Source organism: Maniola hyperantus, chromosome 27 (genome assembly GCF_902806685.2).
Source record: "Maniola hyperantus chromosome 27, iAphHyp1.2, whole genome shotgun sequence".
NCBI classification, from domain to species: Eukaryota; Metazoa; Arthropoda; class Insecta; order Lepidoptera; family Nymphalidae; genus Maniola; species Maniola hyperantus.
In genome coordinates, this window is record NC_048562.1 from 401,680 (window position 1) to 428,457 (window position 26,778).

At 39.2% G+C, this 26,778-nt stretch overlaps 1 protein-coding gene and 1 non-coding gene across 9 annotated transcripts in view; one reads left to right on the top strand and one right to left on the bottom strand.

The window, feature by feature from the left end:
• Positions 1-26,778, bottom strand: part of da (transcription factor daughterless) — a 124,049-nt gene that overhangs the window by 74,688 nt on the left and 22,583 nt on the right. For 7 of the 8 annotated variants that reach the window (XM_069507953.1, XM_069507957.1, XM_069507956.1 and 4 more), the window contains exons 2-3: positions 25,838-25,890; positions 17,210-17,317 (exon numbers count right to left, since the gene is read on the bottom strand). In XM_069507953.1, the coding sequence (XP_069364054.1) occupies positions 17,210-17,317; positions 25,838-25,890 (161 nt within the window). The remainder of the gene's footprint in view (positions 1-17,209; positions 17,318-25,837; positions 25,891-26,778) is intronic. The other variant, XM_069507954.1, reaches the window with a different exon arrangement.
• On the top strand, positions 24,347-24,419 carry TRNAM-CAU (transfer RNA methionine (anticodon CAU)). The gene has a single exon. It is a non-coding gene; the product is annotated as a tRNA-Met (tRNA).

The window sequence follows — 26,778 nt, forward strand, 5'->3', positions numbered from 1 at the left end:
CAAGAAAAAAGGTATTACAAGAAAATTCGATAGGTACAACAGTCATGGAATAACTAGCCAATGGTCTTGGTGAAATACAGCAGGGATAATCGGCACTCCCTAAGGAGTGCGAATGTAAATTTTTGCATGCGGGTGCTTGACCTGAACGTACGGGGCTATTTCCGACGCGGGAGTCGAACCGCCTTTATCGCCCGCAGGAACGACATCGGCGGCAGTCCAAGTCACAGGATACAGGCGATCATAAACATATTACTAGGTACCTACTGTGTATTCTAAAAGGCGGTCAACTGCAAAATATTTTTGCATTATCGCCAAAAAACGTGAGAGAACTTTCAAAAGCTGATGTTAGAAATATACATAAATAATGACATTGATTAATGTCATCCTTTTCACTCTGTACTCAGACGAAAAAAATCGCCTTAAAACTTAGCTTTACAAAGCCAATTTTAATAAAAACTAAGCAAAATAATATAATGGTTCATGTCAGGGAAGTCTTTTATGGCCAGTTTAATTCATCCTTTACATTTATGGTGGTTTTAATGCAACTTTTGTGAATAATAGCATAGAGCATACGTAATAAGATGAAAATGATGACCTAGGCACCGTGATGATAGACCTAGATAATATTACCGCTACATCTCGTGATACTCTCGCCACCGGATGCGCACACTTTGCGCCTCGTCCAGCATCCTTTATGTTCAGTAGAGTACAATAATAATTAAGCTACTAATAGTTAAGCTCTGTTAAAACAATGCGCGAGGGCTGAAGCTCTGCAGAAATCCCATTAAACGCATTCCTACGTGGCGTAGTTTCAACGTTTTGTCAAAGCGTAAAGCTGAGTTTAGGTAGCTATATGATTTCTTTTGTCGCTAATTCAGATAGTATACAAAGATAACTTTAATTGAAAGAAGTAAAATAATGATTAGTCATCCTTTTCACTATGTTCAAGGACGAAAAGACGGCATCATAATTATTACTGGTTCTGTCAATTTAATTCAAACGAAGCAAAATAATTCACTGGTTCATGTCAGGGAAGCCTTTTATGACCAATTTAATTCGTCCTTTCCATTTATGGTAATTTACCAAAATAAATAGGGTTTATTGCAAATAGTTTGAATAATGGCGTTGAGCATACGTAATAAGATGAAAATGATGACCTAGGCACCATAATAATAGACCTAGATAATATTACCGCTGTATCTCGTGATACGCACTGCACCGGATGCGCACACTTTGCGCCTCGTCCAGCATCCTCCAGTTGACTACAATAATAATTAGGCTACTAATAGTTAAGCTTTGGTCAAACAAAGTGCGATGGCAACGATGCGTCACGGGAGCATCAAGATATTTGTAAGATAAGAAACTGCATGAATCACGTCACAACGCACGGAGCACAGAGTCAAAATAAATGTGACGCCATACGTTCAATGACAGATTTTGTAGGACTTGAAATTAACAATTCGACATTAACTGACATGTTGAATTTCGTCACTGTCAGCAAACTAACCGTGGCCGTACTAACTCACGGCGTCGGCCGCCACTCCAGAAGACGCAGGTTCGAATCTTGTCAATTCCGCATTTTTAGGGTTCCGTACCTCAAAAGGAGAAACGGAAACCTTATAGGATCACTTTGTTGTCTGTCTGTCGGTCTGTCAAGAAACCTACAGGGTCCTTCCCGTTGACCTAGAATCATGAAATTTGGCAGGTAGGTTAGTCTTATAGCAGACATTAGGGGAAAAATCTGAAACCGTGAATTTAGGCTTACATCACACAAAAAAAATTAAATTGTGGTCATGACCTAATATTAGTATTTTCAACTACTTTAACTTTGAAAAAAATTACTATACCAAGTGGGGTATCATATGAAAGAGCTTTAATTGTACATTCTAAAACAGATTTTATTTATTTTTAGGCATAATAGTTTTTGATTTATCGTGCAAAATGTCGATAAAATACGTCTGTAGTACGGAACTCGCAGTGCGCAATGTGTTTAATTTTTTTTTGAAATTTCCTTATAGTGTAGGTAAAACACTATCACAAAAATTATAAAATATAGTATAAACGCTTTCATATAGTTCCTTGTATTAAAACTTCTGACAGCGGCATTGAACATTTTCGTCGCGCGTTGTTTGACCGTAGCTTTATCCGTACCTCGATAGTCGGTCGAACGCCTAAACAAGATCCATCGCCACTTACCTGTGAAAAGAGACGTTTTATTTCAATAATTATTCCTACTTAATTGGTATACATTATTAGGTCCAGTAATTAGTGTTTTCAAGGGCATTAACAATTAGTTAAAGAATAAATTGAACAGGATCTATTTTTTACAATTATAGACTAATAGAGAAAACAAGCCTTGTTATAATACTAGCTCACGACTTCGTCCGCGGGGACTACACAAATTTCAAACCCTTATTTCACCCCCTTAGGGGTTGAATTAAAAAAAAATCCTTTCTTAGTTGATGACTGACTGATCTATCAACGCACAACTCAAACTACTGGACGGATCGGGCTGAAATTTGGCATGCAGATAGATTTTATGACGTAGACATCCGCTAAAAAAGAATTTTTGAAAATTCAACCCCTAAGGGGGTAAGATAGGGCTTCGTGTAGTAGTCCATGCAGACAAAGTCCCATAAGCTAGTCCATACTAATACTATAAATGCAAAAATCCCAAGTAAACGATTATTTATTTATTTGAAAGTGTATCTGTCCGTCAGCTCATTTTACAAGGCCTAGGCCAATCGCCTCGATTTTGGCGATTTTTTGATCATCTGTGTTAGTTCTTATCATAACAGTATCGGTTACTTATAAGAAAAAACATGCAACAGACAGTATGACAAAGCAAAACTCAAAAGTCGGCCAAGTGCGAGTCGGACTCGCAGACGAAGGGTTCCGTGCCATGAAATTATTATTATTTGTTGTTTAGCGGCAATAGAAATACACATCACCATCATGACCAACTCATCGCCCGGCTCACTACAGAGCATGGGTCTCCTCTCACAGTGAGATGGGATTTGGCCATAGTCTACTACACTGGCCAAGTGCGGATTGTCACTCTGTGAGGTGCGAAGTACACACTGTGAAAATTTTAACTCTCCCTATTACGGTTCACGAGATACAGTCCGCTGCCAGACGGACGGACGGTAAGTGGAGGCTTAAAAAACAGGGTCCCCTTTGGGCGTTTGTGCACTCATCCGTGATTTCACGGATCCGTCAAAAACTACGAATCGAATTACGTATTCGTGTGACGGCCACCTGGAAGAATCACGGATACGAACCTATCGATGTACGAACCGAATACGGATGAGTGCACAAACGCCCATTTTTAACCAACTTCAAAAAAAGGAGGAGGTTCTCAATTCGTCGGAATCTTTTTTATTGTACAGTGCGAAAAGGCAATTTTGGCGTGTGGCGAAAATCGGAACTAACGTTGCCGTCAAGTGTCCCCTTTGTTCTTGTTTGAATAATCTAAGCCTTTGTTCTTCAACAGCGCCCCCTGTCAATGTCATTCAAGTGCCAAGAGAGCCTTGTCGCACTGTACACGGAACTCTAACCTAAAAGTTACATTAACCTTAACGGTCCCACGTATCAGGGGGATGCAAATAAATTCAGCACCGTAAGAACATAAAAGCCTTTTATACCTGTGCAGTGTGCATCCATTGCCATATGCCTTTCCCATCTTAAGCCGTCATTGTTCGGAACCGAATCGAAAAGAAAAAAAATGTTCCAAACATCTGGCGCTTGACACCCCCGTACACCCCCGATGCGTGGAACAGACAGAGATGGCTGTATACGGAGATGGGTGGAGGGAGAGGGACGGTCATAGCGATTGTTGGCACCCTCCGGGCAAAAAATCAAATTGGATGCGCGCACGCATCTAACTTGGTTGGTTCCGTTTCCGAATTCATGCTGTATGTATTTAATTCGGAATCTGGTTTTTGATTGTCTTGTTTAATAAATTTAGAGTTTCAAAGATTCAAAGATTCAAAGATTCAAAGATTCTTTATTTGCGGAAACATTTTACAACGAGATGTTATTACATAAAATTGTCCAGTAGAAATGTTTCGCCTTAAATATTAGGCATGCAAAACAATTAGTAAACCTAGTAAAACAATAACTATAAGTAATTTGACACACGTTGTCTTTGTCTATGTTAAAATTCAAAATTTAAAAATTCTTAGCTTTAGCTACTCAAAAGTTGAAAATTTAATGATTTTAAGCTTATATCTGGAAGCTGTGATGGGTTCGGACGTCCGCCTTCTAATCGGAGGTCGAGGGTTCGATCCCGGACACGCACCTCTAACTTTTCGGAGCTACGTGCGTTTTAATTAATTAAATATCACTTGCTTTAACGGTGAAGGAAAACATCGTGAGGAAACCTGCACGCCTGAGAGTTCTTCATAATGTTCTCAAATGTGTGTGAAGTCTACCAATCCGCACAGGGCCAGCGTGGTAGACTATGGCCAAAACCCTTCTCACTCTGAGAGGAGACCCGTGCTCTGTAGTGAGCCGGTGATGGGTTGATCATGATGATGAAGCTTATTTCGTGATTTAACAACATAATTTAATGTAGATAACGGGGTACGTGCCACGATTAAATTTGATGTTTTTATTTGTAGATATTTCAACCCCATTGCAAGGGTCGTGGTCACGACGCGACTGCGGCGCTGCGAGAGTTCGAGCTGTCAAGAAAGAGGGTAGTTCGCTACTGCCCTTGACAGCTCGAACTTTATCAAATTAATCGTATTTTAGCGTTTAAACTATCGTGAGTGATTTCAATTAAACATTTTGCATTAAACTCGTTTTTACATAGATTCTGATTTAATTCTTTGGCAATAGCATTTGTTAGAATTTTCTACCTGGTCTCTTTGTTGTGTAATTTTTTCTTGATTTTATGATTTTTTTTTTGTAATTTTTTTGTACCAATGGATAGCCAACGAAACGTAGATGTTTTTAAAATAAACCGCAGGATAAGTGCACTAGTAATTTTTACAGAAAATTTGCAAGATATTCAAAGAATTAAATTTAAAAATCGAAAACTTGTACAGTTTTTGGGCTGTAATTTTAAAATGCTTGAAGATTTTTTTAGTTTTATAACTGTTTATTATTAAACAGGATATGTACTAGCAAGAAATAAAAAAAAATCTGCTGAAATACATTGTTTCTTTTTTTTATTAATTTTTAAAGTGGCAAGCACCCATTTACCAAGAAAAAAATAAAAAAATGAATAACTCGAAAACGATACACTTTCGCATAAGCACTTTAGGGGTCGTTTGATAGTTAATGTCCTATACTATAACCCCTTAACGGGATCGTGTCCTCTTTTCCTGTAACCCTGTATATAAAATCTGTCCCGGCTTTGCTCACGTGTTTAGTCGACGTTAGCCCGACTAGTTTCGAACCCATCCGGGGTCCTTTTTCAAGGGAGTCAGTTCGCGCATGCGCCGCGGTTAAGACTCTCACGTGTTTAGTCGGGCTAACGTCGACTAGACACGTGAGTAAAGCCGGGACAGATTTTATATATAAATTAATCGTAGTTGAAAATTCATGGTGGTGCACAAAAAAAAATTCAACTTTTACCTAAAAGACAAACCTACCTATCCAAGGTCATCATCATCATCTCAACCCATCGTCGGCCCACTACTGAGCACGTGTCTCCTCTCAGAATGAGATGGATTTAGTCCATAGTCTACTATATACTACACTGCGCTGGCCCCGTGCAGGTTGTTAGACCTCTAATAGATATTATACAAATAGTTACCTCGGAACGTATTTTGCCTACTCAGGGCGGTTATGCGCATAATGGCCCCGATTCTCTAGTCTCTCTCTAAACTAAATTTAGAGTATCTGCATCCTTTTCTTCTTACTAATGCTAAAAAAGGAACGGAACATGACTTTCACATTTAAAGACTCTAAATTTTAGTGCACAATACAAATTTAAACAGTAGGTTCGCAAGTGCGTGCTAAAAACACGGGTTTTACCATCTAAAAATTAAATTTAGAAATGTCAAACTGCTTCTGTCCTTTTCATATTACAATAGTAAGAAGAGGGTGCGAATACTCTAAAATTAGGTTGTGCTTAGAATCGGTGCCAATTTCTATTTAAAATATCACTACCTTAGCCATTCGAAAGAAATAATTAGCTACCTTACAAAGGTATCATAAAATTACCTACACAAAATTTACAAAAAGATTATGCCATTGAATCTTATCTATATATCTACAAGAATTTCGCAAACAATTACATAAAGTTGAAAACAAATCGTGAACCATCTGTCCCTTTTGTTTGAGGTGCGAGAAACAAACAAGCTTGGAAGCGCACAGACAAAATAATTGTCTTTTACACAAAATTGCCGGATTCCCACGGACACACTATATCGCCAGGAAGCGGCGAATAACCAACCCTAAGCTAAGCTACCTTTCGTAAATTAAAAAAGAAAAAAAAAAAAACACCCGCATACTTTCATATTCGGAGTTTGGAACATCTGTCGTGTTTTGTCCGTCTTTCGCATATACAAGTTGGTATATATGCGTCCCGCTCTTGACGTCAGGTAGAACTTGCCGTGCTCACTTGTGTTAGTTGCAAGTGTGTTTGTGTGTGGGTAATTGTCAATTTGATGTGAGAGCCAGTGGTCGATTTGTACCTAGGTTTTATACAGGTTTAAAACATTAGTAGCTTGTCAAAGATAAGTTTCTCCTCAGACGAAGAACCCTCCTAGATTTAGTTAATATTATAAATGAAAGTGTGTCTGTGATTTAACCCCCTTAGGGGTTCAATTTTCAAAAATACTTTCTTAGTGGATGCCTACGTCTTAATAGCTATCTGCATGCCTTTCAGCCCAATCCGTCCAGTAGTTTGAGCTGTGCGTTGATAGATCAGTCAGTCAGTCAGTCAGTCGGTCACCTTTACATTTTATATATTAAGATAAAAAGAAAGTACCTACTTGTACTTTCGAGTTTCTAGACTCAATCGTGAGTCTGGTTCTGCTCTATAGGTTACAATCCTTGTTAAATTCGGGCTTGTATAAACGCTGCCGACAAATGAACCACCGGCTCCTACAGTAGATGCGTTTTTCAGAGTAATTGACAAGTCAGTGATGGATAAAGAGGCAAGTAAACAATGGAATTTTAATTTTATATAGAACGTGCTCGGAATTTAGCATTAATGTACTTGCCTCCTTTATCTGTCGTCCACATGGACTATAGAGTGTACTATACTGTACGATACGATGTCGGTGTCCCTAAGCGCGAGTTTGAACATTATATAACCCGTCGGAAATATCTGAGCACCTCGCTAGAATGCGCTTCCCCGCAGCTCGCCCATTTTCAAAGAGGATATAAACACTACGTTCTACCAGTAGGTACCGTTTGCCAACGCAAGCTCGTTGCATGACGTCATTAAGCCAGGTTCTCAGATATTTCCGACGGGTTGTAAACAAGTTGACAATTCTGTTTTTACCCGACTACGGCAAGGCCAAAAGGAAGGGTTATGATTTTATATAGAACGTGCTCGGAATTTAGCATTCTGTACTTGCCTCCTTTATTTGTTGTCCACATGGACTATAGTCTGTACTTATACTGTACGATACGATATTGGTATCCCTAGCCGTGACTTTGAACTAGGGTTGCCAGCATTTTTTCGGCTGAATATACATGAATTTTTCAAAATAAGCCACAAAAAATATAGTACGCTTCAATAAAATATAGTACCTATTGAATAGAAAAAGTAAAAAAGACAAAAGTACGTTTTATTTCTCATTTAACTCAACTGTAGTCAATTTTAAATATCTCGCCATTTTTGTTCTACGTGCGAACTGTCATGTCAAAAATACGATTTTAGTCTTTAAGATTAATTTAAGGGCAAACCGTATTTTTGACATGATAGTTGAGACATACCTCGAGCAAAAATGGCGAATGAAGACTTATTCACATTACATAAAACCTCGTGTTTTAAATTTAAATTTTGAACCAATTACTTTATCAAAATCAAACAAAGAAATATTTTGTCAACGAATACTTATCATTTTTTACGGGGATTTGACAACTAAAGATTGCAACATTAGGTATATGTTTCCGTTTCTTTGACCACTGTCGTCGACGCGGAATCAGATATCCCATTTACCTCCACCGATATCGTATCGTATGAAGTGGAAACGATCTTTAAGTTAAGATTTGACTCACATACCGAATAGATTAAATATCTCTATGGATATACTTTTTCCTTTTAACACATAATATGTAATTGATTTAAACGATAAAATAGCAATATAGGTATTTTTATTGTTATAAATAATTAATATTTTCTTTTATCCTTTTATGTTTTAAAAATTAGTTATGATTCCATTCCTCTTGCCATAGTCCAGTTCGCGACAGTACAGAACTTGTAACAGAACTTGTCACTGGCAGGCGTCAAATCCATACTAATATTATAAATGCGAAAGTGTGTCTGTCTGTCTGTCCGTCTGTCTGTCTGTACGTCTGCCTGCTAGCTTTTCACGGCCCATCCGTTTAACCGATTTTGATGAAACTTAGTATAGAGATAGTTTGCATCCCGCGGAAGGACATAGGCTACTTTTGATCCCGAAAAAAAAAGAGTCCCCACTGGATTTTTAAAACTTAAATTCACGCTGACGAAGTCGCGGGCATCATCTAGTGTTAGTATAATTTTGACGCAGGTAGCCCTAAAGTAGTCCTATTTTTCTTTGATTTAACGTCACCATAGCCTAATATTTTGACAAGTAGTCAATTCAAACCGAGAGTTCCCTTACTCTAGTTCACTCTATCACTAAACTACAGTTCATTTCACGTAAAAAGACCGCTGACCTTGTACATGCGCAGTAAAAAATAATTCACATATTTTCACCATTATCAACAATTCGAATCACAAATTCACTTCGCAGAGCAATAACATAAATTAAAAAAAAAACAATAAATTTCAATTCCAAAAAAAATATGTCGCATTCATAAAATTTTACATACACTGCACACTACCCTATTTCCACTCCATTATGAAACGGACCTTACAATAAATTAAATGATTCATACAACTTTAAACTCTAACATCATAAAAATAACCCTTAAAATCGCTTTATGAACTCTTTTTAAACCAATACTCGAACAGTGTTGAGGGTCATACGATTTTGAACTTTGTCATTATCACATTAAAGTTAAGATTCGATTGTTAATTTATTTAGTTTAGTGCCAAACAGTTTTGAGCCTCGACTTTATTGACTTATGGTTTAGATCAGCCTGTATTGAAGAGGTATACTTATTTATAAATCGGCTGTCAGGCATAAAATAGGGGGCGCCGGCGCACCCTAGCTCGGTGATTTTTTATCTTTCTCGCACGAGCGAGGGTGGTTTTGAGGACAAGTAAGGGTGTTTACATACTAGAAGAATATATAGTAATTATTTAACTCGACGCGATCGATTATAAGGGTTCCGTATCAAACGGTAAAAATGGAACCCTTACCTACGGCGCGAGTTTGTCTGTCCGTCTGTCTGTCACAGTCGATTATTTCAGCAACTATTAAAGCTATCGATATGAAATTTGAAACAGTTGTACCTACATAATATAGTAGCCCAACATCATTGATTGGAATAAAAAAAACCGGCCAAGTGCGAGTCAGGCTCGCGCACCGAGGATGGACATAAAAATAAATAGAATGCATAGGTGAAGCCCATCTAAATACATAAAAGAGAAATACCACTCACTCACTGACTGACTGACTAATCACGAAATCTCAGAAACCATAAAGCCTACAAACTTAAAATTTGGAAGGTAGGTTCTTTCTAGGACGTAGGTGTCAGCTAAGAAACGGCTTTGAAAAATTCCCCCCTAAGGGTGCGAAAGGAGAGGGGCAATGTTTTTATAGAAAAGTTTTAACAATTGTTATTTTTACTTGAAATTTGAAATGTAGGCTATTTCTAGGGGGTAGGTATCAGATAAGAAAGGATCTTACTAAATTCCCCCCCTAAGGGAGTAAAATGGGGGTGGAAGGGTTATATGAAAATCCTATGTTTTTGAAGTTAGAGATATGAAAATTGGCATTTAGGTATTCTGGGTTCCGTGTCTTAAGGTGATACTGAGTGAGTAGGTAAGTGAGGCCTTTTGCAGCGGGAAAATTTCAGATCTCATGAGAAACCATTACGCGGACGAAGTCGCGGGCATCTGCTAGTTCATAATAGAATACCACCCACTTGATATAGTTATCTTACTTTGAAAATTAAAAATACTAATTATTAGTTCATGACCACAATTTAATTTTTTTAAATTTTTCTCCTTATGTCTTACCTGCCAAAATTCATGATTCTATGTCAACGGGAAGTACCCTGTAGGTTTCTTGACAGACAGACAGACAAAAAAGTGATCCTATAAGGGTTCCGTTTTTCCTTTTGAGGTACGGAACCCTAAAACCGACATTTATTTTTATTTTAATTAAGAGGGAAAATCGGGGGTTTGAAATTTCAAAGTGAAATAACTAGGCCGAATGATCATATGGGGATTTACCTGTACATTCTAAAATAGATTTTTGTTTATTTTAATGAATACCTACTTAACAGTTTTTGATTTATCGTGCAAAATGTAGAAATTAAATAATTAAATTAAAAAACTCTGGGAGGCCGTAATCAGTGTAAAGGTGTAGTCACTCAGCGTGCGATGGAGAGAGAGATGCTTGGAGTTTCTCTACGTGATCAAATCAGACATGAGGGGATCCGTAGGAGAACTAGAGTAACCGACATAGCTCAACGGGTCGCGAAGCTGAAGTGGCAATGGCCAGGGCACATATAGACGTTGGGGTCCCAAGGTGCTGGAATCCTCGCACCGGAAGGCGCAGCGTTGGAAGACCCCCCAATATATGGAGGGACGACATGAGACGAGTCTGTGGAAGCAGCTGAATTCAGGGGGCGCAAGACCGTGGCATGTGGAAGTACCCTACCCTACAAGAGAACTATGTCCAGCAGTGGACGTCTATGGGTTGGAGAAACAGTGGAGCCGATTCTCTTATCTTTATCTAAATCAAATTTAGAGTGTCTGCATCTTTCTCTTTTTAATATTGCTAAAAAAGGACGGAACATGAATTTTACATTTAAGACCTCCAAAATTTAGTGCACGCTACAAATTTAAACAATTTGCTCGCGACTGGCAGCTAAAGTCAAGTAAAGGTTTGACAGCTCTAAATTAAATTTAAAACTGTCAAACTGTGTCTGTCCTTTTCATGTTACATCAGTAAGAAGAGGATGCGAATACTCTCCAGTGTTGCCTTAAGGCGTGCTATGGAGAGAACAGAGAGCGTTTAAATAGCTCCGCGTGTAAGGTCCCTTATTCAACCAGTTTGGGTTCCTCTCGTGCAGCACTAGCGTTGGGCTCATATTATTACTACTCAATGTGTGAGTATCAATAATTCTCTAGTATTCTTGACGAAATACTATCTATTTATCATGATCAACCCATCACCGGCTCACTACAGAGCACAGGTCTCCTCTCAGAGTGAGAACGGTTTTGGCCATAGTCTACCACGCTGGCCAAGAATAGAATAGAATAGAATGTTTTTTTATTCATGTAAACTTTTTACAAGTGTTTATGAATAGTCAGGTAGTTTTAATTTACCACTGGTTCGGAACGCCCAGCAAGAAACTCGGCGGTTGCTCTTTTTAATTTTTCAATTTACAATGTTATTATACCGTACTATACAAGCCATTGCAGCCCCGTGCATTGCTGGAGCGAGTCAAATCCAAGCTTTTTTTATCGTTTACATAGTCTGCGACTGTATAATATGCTTTTTTTAGGAGCATACTTTTAACACATTTTTTAAACTTGTGTAAAGGCAAGTCTAAAATTGCTTGTGGAATTTTATTATAAAATATTACACTCATTCCCACAAATGACTTTCGCACCTTCCAGAGGCGGAGCGCAGGAGTAGCTAGCTTATTTTTGTTTCTAGTTTGCCTATCATGGAGATCACTGATTATTTTGTAACTGTGAATGTTTTGTCGTACAGAAATTATATTATTGTAAATATACTGGGAAGCTACTGTAAGTATCTCCAAGTGCGGATTGGCAGACTTCACACACCTTTGAGAACATTATGGAGAACTCTTAGGCATGCAGGTTTCCTTACGATGTTTTCCTTCACCGTTAAAGCAAGTGATATTTTAATTACTAAAAAACGCACATAACTCCGAAAAGTTAGAGGTGCGTGCCCGGGATCGAACCCCCGACCTCCGATTGGAAGGCGGACGTCCTAACCACAAGGCTATCACAGCTTTTTTCTTCTATCTACTACTATCTATTTATATATCTTACATAATATGCGTAGGTACGTACAGTATTTGGTGTGTTTTCGATCTCCTGAACATGAAAAGTGAGCTTTTTTAAAAGAATATTAGCCAAGTTAATTGCTGACTAATATTCCCCTTTCCCCTCCAATTAAGCGTAAAGCGTGTGCTAGGAGTAGGTACGACAATAGTGCAACGGGTGGGATTTGAACCGGCGACCTTTCGGTTTTCAGTCCGCTCCTTTAACCGTTGAGCTATCGAGGCTCTATACTAGCGCTTGGCTGCAATCAGACCTGGTGGCAAGTGATGATGTAGCCTCAGATGGAGCGCGCTTGCCTAGAAGATGCTTATTCACTCTTGACTTGAAGGTACCCATATTATAATTGGAGGGGAAAACTGATACTGGAAGGGCGTTTCAAATCCTAGCGGTTCTAATTGGAAATGATGAAATATTTTAATTTAGGCAGACTCTACCTAATATTACGGTTCACGAGATATAGCCCGCTGACAAACAGACGGACGGACAGCGGAGTCTTAGTAATAGGGACCCGTTGGCACCCTTAAAAATCAGAATGGAACCCTCAATACAATAGAATATATTTTTATTCAAGTAAACTTTTAGAAGCCGCTCACCAACTAGGTGGTCCGACCAGCTAAAGGAGTCCAGCAGGTGTGGATTTCATCACATTGTAAAAATGGCCACCGACAGAAGCCGATGGAAACAGATAAGCCATTCGAGGGCAGTTTGCCAGGACCACGATCTTCAGCAATGAAGGAACGTTGTACTAATCTTGCTTTATAATAAATTCTAGTCAACATTCTCATAATATAAAAATATATAAGCATGCAAATGAATAATATTTAATATCTAGTAATGATAATTTTAATAATTTTACTCCTATTCGTATTGTATCTTTAATATTTACCATTTTATTGTACCTAAAATTGTATTTGCAATACCCTGACAGGGTCTCATGTATTTAGCTTTTAGCTTTAGCTTTAACGACCGGAGAGAGAGAAACTTTTACAAGTGCTTTTGAATCGTCAAACTAGTTTAATTTACCACTGGTTCGGAATGCCGTTCCTGTTGAAAATTTAAACAGGTTTAAGGAACGATAGGTAGTACGGAACTCTGGTGTGTGAGTCGGACTCGCCTTTGGCCAATTGTTTTTAATATTAAAGGTACGGACAGACGTGCTCAAAAAAAGCGTGCTTTTATGCTTGCTTAATGTTAGCATGCTCATGCAACTGTTCACATTTGCCAGCAATAAGCATGCTTAAATAAACTGTAAAGTTATATGTTGTATGTTGTACTGAGTACATGCTAATAAGCAAATCCTGTTCAGACGCGCTCGGAGCACGCCCCCTTCTACCCGCGCCTCAGGAAGCATGCTCGAAAATCAAACGTCGGTTGATTTTTGAGCACGCTCTAAATAAGCATGCTCATTACATTACACACGTGCTACTAATGAGCACTTGCTCAATAAAAGCATGCTTTCGTGCTAGTAATGAGCACGTCTGTCCGTAGCTTTAAAAGAAAAGAAACTTCCCGGCGAGTGATCAACTGATCAGTTATCAACCGAAGCGGCTCACTCTCGTTATGGTGACGCGTCAACAGATACACCTATAGGGCGACGACACATTCGGAATATTCAAAATGTGATTCAAACTAGACTCGATAGAAAAATGACAAGTCTAAATTACCTATACCGTTATCCCTTTCACAATGCTCGCTACAGAAAAGGATAGCATTAAATCAAAACCTGTCAATTTATGTTATAGATTGTGTACAGCGAAATAAGCCATAATTGTAAAATCATTTTTCGATTTTTTGCTCGCATCTGCAAATCGGTCCGAGGACTTCGACCAAATGAATTAAAGCTTGAATTGAAGGTAGGTAAGGTACCTACCATATACTAGGTACATAGGTAGGTAGGTTAGGTTAAAATATTAGTCGTCGTCTTTACGACGTCGATTCGGCGCGGCGTCAAACACAAGTTTATTTATACCGAAAAATGGCCGATGGAGTTCTTGGAGTTTCACAGCGTGATCGAATCAGAAATGATGAGATTCGTAGAACCAGAGTAACCGACATAGCAAGACGGATTGCGAAGCTGAAGTGGCAATGGGGAAAAATAAACAAAAAACTTTATAATTTTAGAAGAAGCGCCGAATGTGGCAGTGCCCTTACAATTAACAAAAGTGTATCATGTAGTGTGAGGAAACCCGTTCAATTTGGTGCGCGCACAATTTAAGACATTGTCTCGGAATTTAACTTTTTGTGTCATTTTATAACCAGTATCTTTCAGTAATTTTTATTAATTTTTAAATTTAGAGCCTCAATAGCTCAACCGGTATAGGAGTGGACTGAAAACCGAAAGGTCGACGGTTCAAACCCCACCCGTTGTACTATTGTCGTACCTACTCCTAGCACAAGCCTGACGCTTAGTTGGAGAGGAAAGGGGAATATTAGTCATTTAACTTACATTCACGTAAAGGAAAATATCGTGAGGAAACCTGCATGCCTGAGAGTTCTCCATAATGTTTTCAAAGGTGTGTGAAGTCTACCAATCCCCACTTGGCCAGCGTGGTAGACTATAGTCAAAACCCTTTGGGTTGATTATGATGATGATGATGATATAGATCGATAGACGTTGGGGCACTCTCAAAACTACCGATACCGAGATATTGTGCATTGTAAGGTCTACATCTCCTGAGGATGCTGCGGTGTCGGGGCGAAACGTGCGTCGAGTGTGTTTGGGATTTGTGTGGTGCTGCGTGGTGGTGGTGCGTATTGCTTGCCTGGTGGCTGCTTCTTCCTGCATGTTTAGCAGTGGGAGGGCGGGCGGTGCATTTCGCATGCAGCATGTTGCACCATACAGATTCGACCTGGTTCAGCGGATTATAGTGAATTAAGCTTTTGGTTCATTGTATATCATGGCCTTCCGCAAACGCCTGCTTCTATACAACATAATTTTGCGAGATGTTAAATTGTTAATGCTCCAGAACTTCATGACCAACTGTGTCGCATACGTGTCCCTGAATCCAACAGTAATCTTCGTCCACGAAAAAATAAACTTTTCGTGGTCCCACATCATCGCACTGTTGCTAGATCTATGTCACCTATACCCCGTTCATTAGCATCGTTCAACGCGCTTTTGGACAATAATGCTCAATGGGACCCATTTAATGATGGGTCTATAATACTGGTTCGGGAGTTACTGAAGTACGCTGAGAGCATTGCATGAATATGTCATTCAATGTTCTCAGCGTACATATTCAAAATCCTTTGATCTTTTATCGTTTTGTATTTTGTGTCTTGTTTCTTGTACCTTTATTTGTATTTAAATTTATTATTAATCATCTAGTTAGTGTAAGTGGCACTGCCGTTCTAATAAGATATAAAAATAAATAAATAAATAAATATACAATACCTACTATGAAATCAAATTACAAACTATTAATTGCACTCGATACAATAATATTATTATCAGAATACGTGTCTTATCTCTGTGCCCTTTGGATTGGATTGCAGCACAAAATATTACCTATATAGAGTTACACACGTACCTATTTAATCGTTTCTATTCTATTCAATTTTACACATGTAAAGTAGGTATTTATGATCTATTATCTGATGGCCGCGACTTCGTCCGCGTGGATTTTCGTTTTTCAAAATCCCGCGGTAACTCTTTGATTTTCCGGGATAAAAAGTAGCGTATGTGTTAATCCAGGGTATAATCTATTTCCATTCCAAATCTCATCCAAATCCGTTCAGCCGTTTTTGCGTGATTGAGTAACAAACATCCAAACATCCACACTTTCACTTTTTTAATATTAGTAGGATGTCCTCCTGATTGAATTTCGCCTCAAACAATCAATCAATCAGCCTGTTTGCGTCCACTGCTGGACATAGGCCTTCCCAAGAACGCGCCAGCACACACGATCCTCTGCCTTCCTCATCCACCCACTTCCCGCTAACTTCTAAGGTCGTCAGTCCAGCGGGTTGGAGGTCGTCCCACACTGCGCTTGCGGATACGCGGTCTCCACTCCAGAACACGTCTATGCCTCAGCAGCCATCGGTTCTGCGGCAGACGTGACCTGCCCAGTGCCACTTCAGCTGGCTAACTCGTTGAATTTCGCCTCGATAGAGATTATAATCAACTACGCAGGATATTAATACCCTTACTTTAAAATGCGAAAGTGTGTTTGTTTGTTGGTTTGTTAGTTTAGTGGTATGTTGGTTTGTCCTTTAATCACGTCGCAACGGTGCAACGGATTAACGTGATTTTTTTGCATGGGGAGTGGGGACAGATAAAGATCTGGAAAGTGACAAAGGCTATTCTAAATAATATCTGTCCCGGCTAACAACAAACAAACAACACACAACAAAAACAAAGGCTACTTTTTATCCCGGAAAATAAAAGAGTTCCCACGGGATTTTTAAAAAACCTAATTCCACGCAGACGAAGTCGCGGGCATCAGCTAGTCATATACAATACGCACAAGCGTGTGCGCACTCTCTATCCCCTCACTCTATGGGATAACAACTGAACAATAAAACTACTATAGTACACGACAGGTCGAGATGGCAATCGGGGAGGGAACGCCCCGCACACCCATACCCGATTGCCATCTCAACCTGTTGCGGACTATACATAAACACTACTGTATAACATACACAAAAGACAACAAAAGACGACATTAGCTATACACTACACAAAAACACAAATACAACACAAGGTGAATATTCTAGCTACAGTGAGATACACTAAACACAACACATATTAGAAACTAGACAACATTAGTTACTCAAAAGACAACACAAAACAAAAGTGCTAAAACACAAACACACTTGCACTATAGTGACACAGATACAACAATACTAAACAAAACAACACTAACTGCCACTACAACAGTGTCTCACCCATTGCGGTGGTACGTCCGCGTGCTGGTGGTGCTGGTGGTGACTGTGTCGCCTGTCTGGCTGCTGGTGGCCATTGGCGGCTGCACACGACGTCGCCGCGACGCCGTACTGACGCCAAACGTGAACAGTGAGTATGTGCACATAAAACACGTTACAGTGACAAGTAAATACAGAATATACTAAACAGTACGTTGAAGCGACTAAAAATTCATTGATCGGTGTAGGTTACAGAACTGAGTTTGAAATAGGGACCATTATCGGATTAAATTGCGTGGGGTAAACCGAATTTTCTAAAACGAGTGTATAATAGTATGCGGTACGGTATGGTAATACGCAATAGTGAAAGAACAATTAAAAAGTGATTACAGGATATACAAAATACTTTAAAGTGACAAATCAGACAGCTATGAAACAGGGACTCTTGTCGGTGTAAATTGCGTGGGGTAAACCACGTCAGAATGCCTCAATGAATCAGGAATACATCAAACACAAATCGTAATAATTGCAGTGGTATGTCCGTGTGCAGATGGCGACTGTGTCGCCTGGCTGCTGGTGACCATAGACGTCATCACGACGCCGTACTGACGCCAAACGTGAATAGTGAGTGTGTGGTGCATATATTACGTTACAAAGATAAGTAAATACAGACACCAAAATTAATTTGTGACAGTAACTAGATGTACAAAAAAATTTACTTACTCTACTATCTTTTAACACAAGAAAGAGACAAAAATGTCTGAAATAATGAAAATGCAAGTTTAACATCCATACTAATATTATAAATGCGAAAGTGTCTGTCTGTCTGCTAGCTTTTCACGGCCCAACCGTTCAACCGATTTTGATGAAATTTGGTACAGAGTTAGCTTATATCCCGGGGAAGGACATGGGCTACTTTTCATCCCGGAAAATTGATAAGTTCCCACGGGATTTTTAAAAACCTGAATCCACGCGTACGAAGTCGCGGGCATCAGCTAGTTTGAAATATTTGACATTTTTTTTCACGTTTTGTCGAAACCAAGTATCACAAAATATTTTTGGTGTAAATTGTAAACCAGGGGTTAGTGATTCTCGTAGTGATTAGTATCCATAAAGTAAATAAGGGTCTCCCTCTTTTCATTTCAATATAATAATTGTAAACGACTTTACTAATTACGATCACAACTTCACAAGGTTCTGTAATTTAGGCTGGATTCAATTAAGGTAAAATGTACAGGCGATGATATTATTTTCGTTTAGTGTCCAAGTGTTTTGGAGTGTCGCGGAGGGACAGTTAATGTGCCAGGTCAACTGTCCCCTTGTCTCGAGCGCACTTACGCGTCCCAGGGGACACTTTGTATCTTCTCGAGGACTGTTCACGAATTTGTTCAGCTTTCGACAATACTGTAGGCAATAAAATGGCTATCCAAAGTTTTATTGCGTAACTTACTGGCTATTATGTTAAGCTGTGATAGCTCTGTGGTTAGGACGTCCGCCTTCTAATCGGAGGTTCGATCCCGGGCACGCACCTCTAACTTTGAGTTATGTGCGTTTTAAGTAATTAAATATCACTTGCTTTAACGGTGAAGGCAAACATCGTGAGGAAACATGCATGCCTGAGAGTTCTCCATAATGTTCTCAAAGGTGTGTGAAGTCTACCAATCCGCACATAGCCAGCGTGGTAGACTATGACCAAAACGCTTCTCACTCTGAGAGAAGACCCGTGCTCTGTACTGAACCGGCGATGGGATGATCATGATGATGATGACTGATATAGCGAAGAATATCTAAATGTTGGCTGTCTCTCTGAGGGACAAAATCCAGAACGAGGAAATCCGTCGAAGAACCAAAGTGACTGACGTAGCTCAACGAATCTGCCAGCTGAAGTGGCAAGTATTTTTGAATCGTCAGCTGCATCTACCACTGGTTCGGAATGCCTTTCCTACCAAGAAGAACCAGCAAAAAACTCGGCGGTTGCTCTTTTCAAAGATTTGATATACAATATTATGCCATGTATAAGAATAGTATTTGCAGTCCTGCGCGTTGCTGGAACGAGCTGCAGGTCAAAACCATGCTCTTATATCATTTACATAATCTTCGCTTGTGTAATATGCTTTTTTCAGGAGCATACTTTTAATAGATTTTTAAACTTGTGTACAGGCAAGTCCAAAATAGTTTGCGGGATTTTCGTTATAAAAGGTTATACCCATACCCACAAATGACTTTTGGACTTTCCTGACTATGCAGAGCAAGCACGGAGAATGACGAGACGCCGGAAGACGCACTGTTCAAATGCAGCGGTATATCTGGCCAACGAGAAGCCTAGGACTTGGAGTCCAAGCATGACGTCTTTGCTTAGAAACTACAATATTAATCCACAATGGACACTTCAAAGTCAAAGTCAAATGATTTATTCAAAATAGGTAACAAATTACTCTTTTTGATAGTCAGATGTTGGATTTGTAAGACAAAGTGGTGATAATTATTACGCAAACTTAAAACTAAAGCTACGAGGGTTCCAAATGCGTCCAGGTCTGAGAAGAGCCCAAAACAAACTCAGCCGGGTATTCTTTTTACTATCACCACGGAACAAAATTATTTAAACTTATTAGAACTATCACATAGCCGTTAAGCAAAATTCCTGAATCTTGATAACATGCGGACAGTAACACTGCAGCATCAGGAGTTGGATCCAAAAAAAAAATATTAACTTAACAACTTTGAACACTGTACTTGCATCTTCAGCAGAGTTTGCTAAATAAAGTACATGCATTGTGGCGTATTTACGTGTATGTGCACTATGTACAATTGTACATACAGTACACGCAGTAGCCGGTCGGCTGAGCGCGTCTTCAGTTTTATAGACGCTGTTATGTGTGTGTACACTTGGTGGAAAAAGTGAAATAAAACTAGAGCACCACAAAGTGTTGTTTCGGATTGACTGTGCAGTATGATGCAACCGACAACCGACATAGCTCAACGGGTTGCGAAGCAGCGGGGCGATTGTCTATAACCTGCATCAATCATTATTACAATCTCAATTGTTCTGATTGGCTGAATTTGTGCGATTCTTGTTGCAACAATGAGCAACAATGCATTGTGGCCAATAGTGAGCGAGCATTAACCAATCAGAGATGATTGCGATCGTGACATTGTAGCTGTCAAACAACCGCGGTAGGGCCACTGAAGTGGCAATGGGCCGGGCACATAGTTCGCAAAACCGATTGAGATTTCTTTTTCCCTTTTTTTTTTTATTATAGATGCTTGATATGCTTACAGCTAGTGCCAAAGCGCATTACAAGTTAGGCCCTGGTACGTTACAGTCATAGCAAATAATCATTTTACTTGGTTTGGATTTCATTCCTTTGGCCTGGAAAACTGTATTTATTGGTATGGTGTCATTTTTAGACATTTCATTTAATAGTTTTGTTTTGACCAAATCGGAAGTAATATCGATGTTGCAGTTTTCAAGTGCCATAATCAATGGCTCATATTTCGATGTGAGACCTCCTAGTAATATAGCTGCAATCGATTTGTCTTCTATTACTTTGTCTATGTCAGCTAGGTCTTGTGCCGTTGACAGAACTGCATCTATATATTGTTCAATATTTTCAAAGTCTGAAAGACTTAATCTATAAAGCTTACGCTCTAAGGCTAGCCTTCGGCCCATACCTTTATCCTCAAAAGCTGCCTTCAGGGCTTCCCATGCTTCGGCTGCAGTTTTTGCACATCTTACATGTGTAATAGCTACACCGTCTAATGTTAAGCATATTTTAGCCAGAGCCTTAGCGTCATTCCTTATCTTAACTGGTGCAGCGGTCGTATCTCCTTCTGGATACCCAACTATAGGAAACCAAAGGTCCTCATGTAACAAATAATTTTGCATTTTAAATTTCCAAGTTGGATATCCTTCTCTATTTTTGAGACTAAACGGAGGAACTGACGAAGAATGTAACATCTTGTTACAACTTAAATCTCCGCTTGCTTGTGACATTTGTAAAGAAAAAATATCTAAAAGCGATTTTTCTTATTCGCAACAAATAAAGCAATTATGGACAATTAATACCACTTTTCACTTTTATTTTTCCACCTAGAGAGCTTCGTGCTGATAACGTGTTGGGATATTTAGAATTTATAGGAAAAATATCAGTAAAAAGAAAAACTTGGACGTCCTGTTTGAGATATATATTTGAAGTAAGTGAATATGTCATCGAATGTAAAACAAAAAACTCTTAGAAAAAATAAGAATAAGAACATATTTAAATATAAACAATTTAGTTTACAGTCAGTTCCAACACAAACTAACCATTAAATATCTACACCCGTAAATAAAACTTCCTAGTTTATCAATTAAATCAATAATACAGTGACACACAACTCTTTACCCAAAATACCAAATACCCATTAAAACTACCCCAAAACCCCGCAATTACGACCCTTAACTGAACGCTACATAATTACAAGTGTATTTTACGTATCGATATAATGAATGGCGATTAAAAACCACTTTTAGGGGGAGTATTTCTAGTTGTTCATTTATAACAGGTAGATCATCATCATCATCATCAACCGATAGACGTCCACTGCTGGACAAAGGTCTCTTGTAGGGACTTCCACACCATACGGTCTTGCGCCGCCTAAATCCAGCAGCTATCTGCGTCTGATGTCATCCGTCTGCCTAGTGCAGGGTCTTCTAACGCAACATCTTCCGGTGTGAGGTCGCCATTCCAGCACCTTGGGACCCCAACGTCTATCGGTTTTACGAACTATGTGCTCTGTCCGTTGCCACTTCAGCTTCGCAACCCGTTGAGCTATGTCGGTTACTCTAGTTCTCCTACGGATCTCTTCATTTCTGATTTGATCACGTAGAGAAACTCCGCACATAGCTATCTCCATCGCCCGCTGAGTGACTCTGAGCTTTCTTATGAGGCCCATAGAGCGACCATGTCTCGGATCCATATGTCATCACTGTTGTCACATCACACGCGCTGTTCGATAACATGTAGATATCAGTCACGAAAACATCCACAAAACTTCACTAGACTGGAAGACGTGCCGCGTCGTTATGAACTACAATAGGGTCAATAGGGCCTTGGACTGTAGTAATAAAATGAAGTGATTTTTTGTATAGCGGCAGTAAAAAAACATGATTTTTATTTATTTTCAAAAATAATTAATTATTAACGTCACGCCGCTGTACCAAAGGCGATTAATGACGACACAGGGCGTAAACTACAATTATTTTTCAATTTTTTAACATAATTTTTTTTCCCGCAGATATTACTCTGTGTCTTATGTTAAACGAAAAAATGACGGATTGTGACGTCATTATTAACCTTCCGTAAAGCGCGACGTTCATGTTAAAAATAAATAAAAATCATGTCTTTTCAAATATTCTCTTTAATAATTAATTCTAGCCCCATGCCGCTGTACAAAAAATCACCCCATTTCAAGTCCCAAATTGCTAATGCGCGTGGCCGCCCTTTTAGTGACGTCAGCACTAGACTGAAGTTTCAAGCTGATGGTATATTTTTATTTCGGCAGACGTCAAAATGACGTGATTTCGACGTTAATGAGACATGGTTCCAGCGCAATAGCAATTTGCGGGACTTATGCTACAGCGCTAAACATGATATGATGATAAGATAAGATAAGATAAGAGAGATAAGAAGACAAAATTTTCGTAAAGCTTTTGTCCTCGTCAGTACCCGGGATACAGTGAGGTCGTGAATTAAAGACAAGACGACCCTCTCCGTTTTAGGGGAGAGGGGGGAAAGGGGAGAGGCTGTCTCGTAAATACGACTATTCGGCACAGTTTCCTACCTGCCTTGTGTCACGGTAATGTTACCGTGCTTGTGTATTGTAAGTTGTAACTTGTATCTATCCGTTTGGGAGATTGTCCGTCCGTCCATCCGTCTGTCTGTCTGTCTGTCAGGTGTCTCGTAAAATGGAAGCTGTGAAATTTTTACAGAATGTGTATTTTAATAACAACAAATTAAAAAAGCTGTGATAGCCTAGTGGTTAGGACGTCCGCCTTTTAATCGGAGGTCGGGGGTTCGATCCCGGGCACGCACCTCTAACTTTTTAAACTATTATTATTAATTACACTACCTTTAGATTACAACATGGGGTTATTCAAGGGGCGAACCAACATATTCCTGAAAGGCCGGCAACGCATCGGCAGTTCCTCTGGTGCTGCAAATGTTCATGGGCGGCGGTAATCACTTAACATCAGGTGACCCGCCTGCTCTCAGGTGTTCGCTATCTCTATTTAAAAAAAAAAGTCCTAGTATCTTTGGGCCGGTCGCGTGCTTCGCCCGAGTCACTGATAGTGTTATCAATACGCACAAGTCGTCCGTCCGTGGAATGCGACCGGATCGACAGATGTTCTTACACATCATCGAATCGTATTATACATAGAGTCGCACTTATTATAAACTAGAAACTTGCTATGTCACCCACCCATGGCTGTTTGGATTTTTTTTAAACTAAATAGGCATGCGCTTGACTATTACACCAATAAGGGGAGCCAAAGATGTTAAATAGGGATTTACTTGAGCGTCGTGGGGACCTATTGGATTGTGAAGATTAGGTGCTAAAAAGAAAAAACCGGCCAAGTGCGAGACAGGCTCGCGCAATGAGAGTTCCGTACTACAGTCGTATTTTTTCAACATTTAGCACGATAATTCAAAAACTATGATGCATAAAAATAAATAAAAACCTGTTTTAGAATGCACAGGTAAAGACCTTTCATATGATACCCCACTTGATATATATTATCTTACTTCGAAAATTAAAAATACTAATTAGTTAGTTCATGACCACAATTTTTTTTGTGTAATGTAACCATAAATTCACGTTTTTCAGATTTTTCCCCAAATATCAGTTACAAGACCTACCTACCTGCCAAATTTCATGATTCTAGGTCAACGGGAAGAACCCTGTAGGTTTCTTGACAGACAGACAACAAAGTGATCCTATAAGGGTTCTGTTTTTTCTTTAGAGGTACGGAACCCTAAAAAAAGGTTATAAATGATTTAACCCCTTTTATACTTAAATCAATTCATACTGTTGTTTTATATACATTGCTTTATCAATGACGATTTGATAAGCTAAAAGTTACCTACAGTCTGATGACCTATTTCGCCACTCCACACACCGGCCTCGGTGGCGCAGTAGGCAGCGCGTAAGTCTCATAATCTTAAGGTCGTGAGTTCGATCCTCACCCGGGGCATATCTTTTTCTTTTTTTTTTTTTTTGCAAATTTTAATACTGCATTTTCCAAAAAATATTCCTAACTATTATTTTTCAGTTTTACGTAGATTTGAAGCACCTACATAATCACATCAATGTGCACTTGGCTAGCGTGGGGGACTATAGCCTACAGCCTTCTCATTCTGAGAGGGGTTTCTCGGTAGGCGATGCGATTTACCTGGCGTTTTAGACTTTCTGGAGGTAGGGTTAGGGTACGGCACGGGTAGGGTCATGCACTCATGTCAGTCCGCGGTAAGAAGGTCGTATGGGCCACGTTTAGTGCGTCTCTTATCAAATAATTAAAAAAAACCGGCCAAGTGCGAGTCCGACTCGCACACGAAGAGTTCCGTACTCCGCACAAGAAATAACACTTTTTATTTAATTTTAATTTTCATGGCTGCTACTCAGAAATATTTGTTATATTTTGTTCGGCAATAGAAACACACATTCTATGATAATTTCTACTCTCTACCTATTACGGTTCACGAGATACATCCCGCTGACAGACAGGCGGATGGACGGACTATATAAAATATACTACGATATATAGACTATATAGACTATACGATATATATAAAAGGAAATGGTGACTGACTGATCTATCAACGCACAGCTCAAACTACTGGACGGATCGGGTTAAAATTTAGCATGCAGGTAGCTATTATGACGTAGGCATCCGTTAAGAAAGGATTTTTGAAAATTCAACCCCTAAGGGGGTGAAATAGGGGTTTGAAATTTGTGTAGCCCACGCGGACGAAGTCGCGAGCATAAGGAGGATATATTATTATGAAGGAGGCCTAAAAAAAGGTTTACTTTAGCAGATTTTTCATATGCAAGCAAAAAGGAACCCATGACATAAATCACGAATCGGTCCAAAAAAATGATGTTTGTATCAAAAAGGTTGGAATAATTTATATGAGAAAACATAAGGACAGAATACAATCCCATATCCGCGACTTCGTCTGCATAGTTTTATTAGACTGACTTTTCCGAAAGCAGATTTTTAATAATCCATTTTCAACAAGTTGTTGATGACAGGAAATAAAATTATCACGTCATATTTGCTTTAGGCATTCCGAACCAGTGCAAGTGGTAAGTGAAAAAAATTAAGTAAAATTTTTTTTTTTTATTTGATTTAAAAAACTTATTGGTCGACTGAACACATCTCCTCTCCGCTCCATTTAGGTGGAAACCAGGCCTTACGGGCTGTGGTTAGTGGTTTCGCACTCATCCGATCCGAGTCCGTGAAAATACGTTCCTTTTTGTTTTGTATGGGAGCTTATATGATATAATATGTCGTAGATAATTCCTAGTATTCTCACGGATGACGGATAGAACTCGGATGACATAATTTTTTTTTTTTAATTTTTGGAAAAAATTGAGAAAAATGCAACTCACCATTCCATTGTCCATCCCTCCATATGGCGACTGGTAACCCGCTTTTTCTGTGACTGCAAGAACACAATCAAAATGAGTACATCCATTTTAGTTCACACTTCCTTAGCCAATCTGCGTTTCCTCAAACGATTTTCACTGTGATTTTCGAAAAAAAAACTGATGCGTGTTATGCCATTTCTCCTAATAACCTACTTCTTAAATAGCGACTAAGTAGATATACAGGGTGTAACCAGAACGCTAGCAAAAACTTAGCGTTATTGTTTGCCTCACTTTGTAGTTTTAGTGATTAAGTATTTTTCAAACCCGCAATGTATAGCGATCAAAACTGGGGTCAATGCCCCACCTACGACGTGGCATTGACTCAGACTAACGCAACGTTCGTTGACCTCTAGCGTCAGTCAGATTTCCTATTTGCAATATATCGCGAACTTTTAGAAAATATAGGATATTTTTTTTATTTTTTTTTCGCGTGCCCATACCTATTAACAATTTTCCAATCAAATAATATCTTTGTGAAAAATAAATAAGTAAAAAATTTTAACAAAATATAGTTTTGTGTCGACACCATTGGAAAACGCACAAGCACGACACCATATAATTACATTAGCCACAATATAATACATAACGGAGCGGAGCTTTCATATTGTGAACCCTATTACTAAGCCTCCGCTGTCCGTCCGTCTGACTGTCTGTCTGTCAGCGGGCTGTGTCGGGAACCATATAATAGGTTGAGAGAGTTCCACAGAATATTTTTTATTCAGATACAAATTAGCCCTTGACTGCAATCTCATCTGGTGGTAAGTGATGAATGATGATGCAGTCTATGATAGCAGTTATGAAGCGGGCTAACCTGGAAGGGGTATGGCAGTTTTTATGAAACCCACACCCCTTTGGTTTCTACACGGCATCGTATCGGAACACTTAATCGCTTGACGGCACGA